We start from the raw sequence: 7577 nt of genomic DNA, 5'->3' as shown, positions 1-7577 counted from the left end.
ATTTCGATGGGTGATTTATTATGGCTTCTTTATTTATTTACTTTATTAGATTTATTTTTTTTCTCTTGTTTATGGAAATGAACGAAATGCCTTAATTCAATTAATTTTCTTTCAAACGTAAGTTCCATACGAAGTATTTACTTGGAGTGTTTTTGGGTTTTTTTTGTAGTATTTTTTATTTCTTTTTCGAATATGCTCTGAAACTTGTACAAATTTGATGAATGAAAACATGGAAGGATATATGAAATATATTGAATATAAATAATTCTACTTAAGATAATTGGTTTTTTACGTTTGAATGTTAGAATATTTGGATTTTCAATACATTACCCTAGATATGACCAAAATAGTAAATAAATGAACTTTTAGAACATGTGTTTACAATTTGAATTAATTTATTCAAAGTATGCACTTGTTTACTTTTTATTATTTTTCTTGCATCTTATCAAATATATAACTAAGTATGTCACAAACATAAGTATGAAAATTGGTTTTTAGATCCATTCAAAACCTTTGTTAACAACAATACATCTTGTTAAGAACTTCTTAGATAAGCATAAGTGGTAAAACCCATTAAGGAGTTATTTTGCACATTTTTTTTCCCCTTAGGCTTTGTTTATCTTATGAATTTGTTAAACTTCTTGTATTTGATTTGGTTATTCAAAAAAATATCTCAATATTTAATAAAAAGTAAGTATTTGCTTCTATTTCTTCATCCTTCTATTATATAATCCAATCATATTTATAGTGTCAAGTTGTGTTCTTCATATTTGTGTTTCTTTTTGCAAAATTTGTACTTCCAGAGAAGCCATGCCACCTCAATATCCAAAGTAATTTTTTTTTTGAGACTTGCAATTTTTTTTTTGATAAATGGGATGTTCCTTTTATATTGTGAATTTATGTTGTTAAAAGCTATGTTCTTCACAATAGTTTTTACCAAGATACCACAAATTCCATCTGTCACTCCATGATTCTATTTGCACTTCTAAAAACCAACTTACACTTGTAGAGAACAGTTGTGTAAAATTGTAGTTATTAAGCATAACAGGATATATAGCTCGAACTTAATGTTCATACGTTTAAACTATTTTTCAAAAAATTAAAAAATAAATTTCCAATAATTACAGATTAGTACATTAGATGCACTTCATTATTTTTTAAAAGTTGAAATATTGCAACAAAATAAGAACGATTCTAACACGTAACACTGTAAAACCAATTTATAAGGTTAAAGAGGGAAAAAAATAAAAAAAATAAAATTAAAATAAAATACAAACACTACTTTTTGTGTGTGAGTGAGTGTTTTTTTCTCCATTCAAATAATAAGTCATCATAAGCCAATAATGATATTTTCTATTTCTTTCAATTTAAACAAATAAAAAAACATAAAAATAAATAAATAATTGAATTTATAATATTTTTTTGTAAGTGTGAAAATGGTGGTCAGAATAAAAGATGCATCAAAAATGAAACCCCCCCTCCTTCCCGTCCTAATAAGCTTAAAATCATGAGATGGAGGAGGGACCGTGAGCGGGGGAAGATCGTGAGCTGGCCAACCCGCCAATCATGATCCGAGGTGGCGCCACTCCAACTTACTAGTAACCCCACCCCCACGTCATCATCTCCACCACCACCCAGCTTACTAGTAACTTACGAGTAACCCACCCCCCACCTCACCACCACCCAACTTCTCCTCCTCCCTCCTCTTCCTTTCAGCTGACCCCATGACCGTTGCAAGTCAGTTATGGTTCCCTCGTTCCCACGTTATCACGTTCCCATTCCCCTGCGGCGGCTCGCGGGCTCCAAGCTCCGACGCCGCAAAGCCGAAGTGAGTCTGTTAAATTGTTTGTTGGGTTGTTTGTTGAGGGTGCTGATCGCTGAATCTTGTTTGTGAGGGAGAAGACGAAGGACATGATCTTGTGTTGCTGCTTGCTTGCTAATTCCCTACCCCCCACGCCAAGTTCCTTAATCCTTTTTTGGGTCCCCCTCTGTGAATTGGAGATCTCTTCATCTTCAACTCTTGGCAGTTGAGGCGGTGGAGACGTCGTCGTCTGTTGGCCAACGTTTGTCTTTGATTCTTAGTTTGATTTCTTGTTTCAAGCTCTGTCACCTACTTACCCCTTTATCCCTTTCGCAGCCAGGGCTTGTTTCTACTACTCTTGATTGTTCAGATCCGGGGCTTCCTTCCTACACGAAGCTGTGTTTTGGTTTAGAGACGCTCTTCTTTGTGGAGAATTTTGGTTGCCCTTCATTGGCTTGGAGAGTTGGGGGATTGTTCTGTTTCGACGTTCTTGTTTCAGAGACTCGCAGTATTTGGGTGGGACTTAGTTAGTTTTTTATAGGTGAATTCTGGCTTGTGTGGATCATTGGATATGATGTGTAGGTACGCATACTTCTTGTTATTAGGCAATTTCTTTGATGTTCAAGCGTTTGATTAAACACAATGGGGGGGGGGGGTAGTAGTAAAGTTTTTCAATAGCCAGACTTTCCCAATTAATGTGGATATTCTGAAGCAATTTATTAAAATTACCATCAAAACTCTTTTTGGTACCCATAAGGTTTTTTGATTGATTGATGTAGATTTCGAGGCAGAGGAGTTCCACATTCCCCCCACTGTCATTCCAAAGTTGATAACTATTCTTTAATCTTGCATTTCAATTGCAGTTGACTGTAGAAAAAGAAGCAGGCGACGTTGGAGAAATCGACTGCAGTTTTGTTTCATCCCTGCATTGTTCGGAAATAAGAGAGGGAATTAAATCTCCCATTCGGAGTCCATTACATTCCAGGTCAAACAAGAGGCCGAGAGACACATATTGGATACAGCAGCGGGCAAGAATGGCTGCTATGGTGATCAAAACACCGCAATTTTCTTTGCCAACTTCGAACGGGCATACAGTGAATGAGACGGAGGAGCTGGAGAAGACGCCGGCATCTGTACCCCAGTTTCATATTGACGTTGGTGAACTTCAGAAGTCATGCAATGACGCGTGTAACCAGGTGCTTCTGGATCAGATAAATTATTCTGTGATTCTCGTTTTGTTTTCTCCATTCATAAAGAGTAGCTTATGAAGAACTCTTTAGGAATGTGGAAATTTGCATATTGTAGGTGAAGTAGTGAGCAAGATCCTTGGAGATATGTTGGGCTTTACGTGTCGAGCACGTAATTTGTCCTTACTCTACCAATTCATTACCTTGATTCTAGATAGTGTCTTTATTTTCTTACATGAAAAAATTCTAAATATAATTACTGATTTCGATTTTTCAGTTGACTCCTCGCAAGGCAAGAGCTGCAGCAGAGATTCCCAAGAACATCTTTTCCTCTTTCAAGACTGCACTGATGTTCGGTGCAAATGGTCCTGATGCACAAGGTGGGACCCTAGAACTGGGAGGAATCGCGCTTAGTTCCTGTTATATTTAGCTTTTGAGAAAGCGTTGTTTCTCATCTTCAAAAACCTTCTTTAGCTCTGCTTGTTCTAGCGAAAAGGATGCTGATCTGCCTTGGAGACATTGGAGGTTGAAGGAGCGTTCAGAGGTGATAGTTTTAAAAAAAACAATACTGCTGTGAAAAAGATAACTTTCAAAGCTCGAGAGAGACGAAGAGTTTTTTCTGGCTGCTTTGCTTGTGGCTGGTTCTATATCTTCATTCGTTCACCTGTATTGAAGCAATGATAGTTCACCGTTCAGCCCAGATGAACTCGAAGACATCGCGGAGCCTATTCTGTGTCGATGAACCAGCCCCAATTCGTGAATCAAAATCTACTCCGCATGCAGAATCGAACAAATGCACAATCAATGCAGAAGTTAACTGACTCGTATATGAGCATGAGAGTTTTTCTTGGAGTTCTGGCAATTCGTGTCATTTTGATCAAAATGTAGGAAAAAAAACATGTTATTCATGATTTTCAACAAAGGTAAAGTCTTGATACATTGATAACTTAGTGATATATTTGCTTCCACAACACAGAGACGCCGCGTGGCAAGCATGATGACTCTGGAGTACGAATAGCGATCGGGAACAACGGCATTCATCTTCAGGAGGATCAGAGTACACCGCCCACCATCTTGAATGCAGAGCGAATAGAGACAGCCCTTGCGTTAACAGTTTCGTCAGTTAGAGCTTCTTTTGGATGTCATGTGCTGGGTGCGCATAAATAGTAAATTTCCTTGGTACATATTCAAAATGTTTCTTTTGAAAGCAGTACATTACTTTATCTGAGTAATCATAGTTGATGATGTTGCCGTGTAGACACAGGACCTGATCCTTCACATAGCAGCGCATGCAATCGAATCAACGAGGCTGACTCGCAAGAGCAATCGGAATTCCCTGCCGTGCCAGAACTTCATGAACTAGCGGATGCATTCCCCCCAACATGTGGGCAATTACCCCATGCACAAGGGGCAGAAGCCCAGAACAATCCTCCAGCTTCAGGTTCTACCAACCATGCAGCAGCGAGTATGGCCAAAAGTCCTTCCAGGCCATCGTCACCCTACACGGTGGGTCAGGAGGTGCACATCAATGACATGCCAAGGAACTCTGTGCAAGGAATTCCAGGGGATGATGTCGTCACTTTAATCAACACACGGAGTGCCAGCTTTCAGTCAACCAAGGGGGAGTATCACCAACATCAGGAGCAACACACTGTTCTGAATCCACACTCACAGTCGCAATTTTTGCTGACCATTTCTACTCCATCACAATCAGGTGATCAATCTCTTGTTCGGAAGGAACAGGCTCGATTTTTTGATGTGAAATTTCAAGTGGGGTGGCGACTTCAGGAATCAATGGGAAAGTTTTATCACGATAGGATTACTATTATCTAATTTTTAGAATCTTCCTGTATCTCTCCATATTCAACTTTACTGAAAAATAAAACAACGGTATGACGACTCGTATGTAGGGTATTATGAGTCAGGTGACGCGGCTTTATCGTACCAATACCTGTCGAACCATCTCAGTGAGGCCCCTTCACAGATGGCATCAAAAGATGGCTGCCAGCTTCCAGACTGTGTGACGAGACGAGCTTCTGGAATCGTAGCAGTTGGGGGTGCGCAATTGGAGCATCTCCTTGCGCGCGTGAAGCATGAAAAGACTTTGTCGCGAGCCCGTGCCTGGGAGGAAGGTGCCAAGGCTAAAGTGTACAACCGGTAAGTGAACTTCATACCCAGGCTTTTGCGGACGCATTCTTTGTCATGCATTGTCGTGGAGTCCTCCAGGGAAGAATCTTAATTGTTAAAGCAAATTTTGGTGACAGAATTCTATTTATTTTCTGCAGTAGGTCCAGGACAGTACCTTGACATGACCTAATTTTACTGCCTAATATCTAAGAAACATCTCACAAGTGAGATATGATTAGCTGCCCACACTATACTACATTGAATTGAATAAAATATTGTGACAGATATGCAAGGGATGAGTCAAAGATTACGGCATGGGAGAACACAATGAAAGCCAAGGCAGAAGCCAAAATGCGCAAGGCCCAGGTACTTACCTTCTTGTAGTAGAGTGACGAATAATCAGGCATTAACAGGGGTATTCTTTCTGCCGTATTGGATGTAATGAGCCCCATGATGCAATTTAGATGCTGAAATCAACTTGCGTCATCTCCTTCGACAGGAGAACTTGGACAAGAAGAGAGCCAAGTACATTGAGAAAATGAAGAATGATGTAGCGAGAGCACATTGCAAGGCACAAGAGAAGAGGGCTGCTATGGAGGCAAGCAGGGCAGAGGAGATCGTGAAAGCCGAGGAGATTTCCTCTCGCATTCGTGCCACAGGGAAGATGCCCCGGAAATTCCTTTGCATTCCTGCTTAACCTCGGACAACTTATGCAAGTTTCCATGACATCAAAATCTTCTAATCTCAAATTCAAGACACAGGAATTCGAGACACATACTGCAGCGTGATTTTCTGTCAGACCCACAATATGATGGATGGCCAAGCAAGGTCTGATCAAACGATGCTGCACATGGGTTTGCAGACAAGATTTCTGTGAAGATTGCCTTGAGCAGTATCTTTGAGACCTTTCTGTGCTGAGTGTTTTTGCAGTCTGTATTGTGTAGAATTGCCAGCTGATGAAAGTCCACTGTAGGTTTCTGGTTTTCGAACAGCACAGATAATTAATTTTTCACCCAAGCTAGCCAGCAACTCCAAGCCAGTGAGCACAGTGTACAAGAGAAATTTTAGACCCCACAAACCACATGCATCTTTGTAAATTACTTGCAAACCATGGACTTTTCTGTGTTTCTGGTAATTGTGTAGTGCGTTCCATTTCCCTTGCAAATGGAGCAGTAAGCAGATGTAGACTCCCACAATCATCTTCTGATGAAAACGAATGTCACGTAGTAATTTAGCGAGCAACGTGTGGTTTTGTTTGTGCATCATGTTATACTTGGTTTTGAAGTTTGGTGCTATGCAATGAGAACAAGTGAGTGGATGTTATTTTATTATATTTGTCTTTTACATATCTATGTGTAGTAGCTGTCGGTACTACTAAAAGATTACCAGGTATTTGTCACTTAATAGCTTCAATGCTAATTGATTTTAAACAAATTTCATAGCTTCTATGCAAATTTGTCTATTTAATTTAAAATACATGCAAAGCTAAAGTCTAAAATAATTTAGGATTTTGTGGCAAGTAATTCGCAACACATCTGTTTAAAAAAAATGAATGATAAAAATAATAATAAAATTTTCAAAAGTAATATACATATATAAAGATAAATGGTTTAAAATAATAATTTCTATTATAATAAATAATATGTACTTATTTTAAATTTTTGAATTTCTAAAGGTAGAGCGTGAAAACATTGGACCTTTTTTTTAGGATATTTATAAATAAAATCAAAAAGATTGTAATATAATAAAGATTACTTAAATAAAAAATATTTTAGAAATTATATTATAAATTGGTTATGATTATTTAAATACAGAAAAAAATAAATATATTATTAATATATATTTATGTTTATTTATCTGAAAATTATTTTTAATATATTTAAAGTATTTATATTTTAATTCATGTGATTTTTATTACAAGTTATAATGTATTTTTTGATAAATAAGTATAATTTTACAAAGTAAAAAAGCCATAAAAACTTAATAATGCATAAGATTTTCTTCTTATCTATGTATATATCTATATATATATGTATATATCTATATATATCTATATATATATGTATATATCTATATATATCTATATATATGTATATATCTATATATAGCTATATGTATATATCTATATATAGCTATATGTATATATCTATATATAGCTATATGTATATATCTATATATATGTATATATATATATATGTAAATGTGTTTATATTTATCTATATATTTATATCCATATTTACCTACAAATATGTTTTGATGGCCTTATGTAGTTTAAATAAAAGTATCAAGAAATATATATATTACAATAAATATTCTTTTCGAAAATTCTTTAGTATTTATCTAATTACCTATAGAAGTTTATTTGTATTTTTTCAGATTAATTATTCTTTTACAACAAATATATGTGTTTTTTGAATCTAACCTTTGGAATGTACAAATTGGTTAAAGTTTCATAATGTAAA

At 36.5% G+C, this 7577-nt stretch overlaps 1 protein-coding gene across 3 annotated transcripts; it reads left to right on the top strand.

Annotated features, from left to right (window-relative positions):
• The first annotated feature begins 1811 nt into the window (after window positions 1–1811).
• On the top strand, window positions 1812–6357 carry LOC112289418 (uncharacterized). Of its 3 annotated transcripts, none has more exons than XM_073537566.2 (8): window positions 1812–2379; window positions 2665–2997; window positions 3266–3368; window positions 3965–4141; window positions 4247–4702; window positions 4899–5145; window positions 5400–5481; window positions 5615–6357. In XM_073537566.2, the coding sequence occupies exons 2-8, from the start codon at window positions 2836–2838 to the stop codon at window positions 5810–5812; spliced, it is 1425 nt and encodes a 474-aa protein (XP_073393667.1). In that variant the 5' UTR covers window positions 1812–2379; window positions 2665–2835; the 3' UTR covers window positions 5813–6357. The 3 variants fall into 3 exon arrangements, with proteins under 3 accessions (XP_073393667.1, XP_073393666.1, XP_024390378.1); XM_073537565.2 differs by having other exon boundaries at window positions 1812–2383; XM_024534610.3 differs by having other exon boundaries at window positions 1814–2383; window positions 3965–4045.
• Window positions 6358–7577: the final 1220 nt, after the last annotated feature.

The sequence above is a fragment of the Physcomitrium patens genome, chromosome 12 (assembly GCF_059467195.1).
Source record: "Physcomitrium patens ecotype Gransden chromosome 12, ASM5946719v1, whole genome shotgun sequence".
Classification (NCBI taxonomy): domain Eukaryota; kingdom Viridiplantae; phylum Streptophyta; class Bryopsida; order Funariales; family Funariaceae; genus Physcomitrium; species Physcomitrium patens.
This window is presented reverse-complemented; position numbering and strand designations above follow the sequence as displayed.

Coding starts and splice junctions, on each gene's coding strand:
- LOC112289418 (XM_073537566.2), top strand. CDS start 2,836: ATGGCTGCTATGGTGATCAAAACACCGCAATTTTCTTTGCCAACTTCG. Junction 2,998..3,265: donor GCAATGACGCGTGTAACCAG/GTGCTTCTGGAT, acceptor TCGATTTTTCAG/TTGACTCCTCGCAAGGCAAG. Junction 5,482..5,614: donor CCAAAATGCGCAAGGCCCAG/GTACTTACCTTC, acceptor CTCCTTCGACAG/GAGAACTTGGACAAGAAGAG.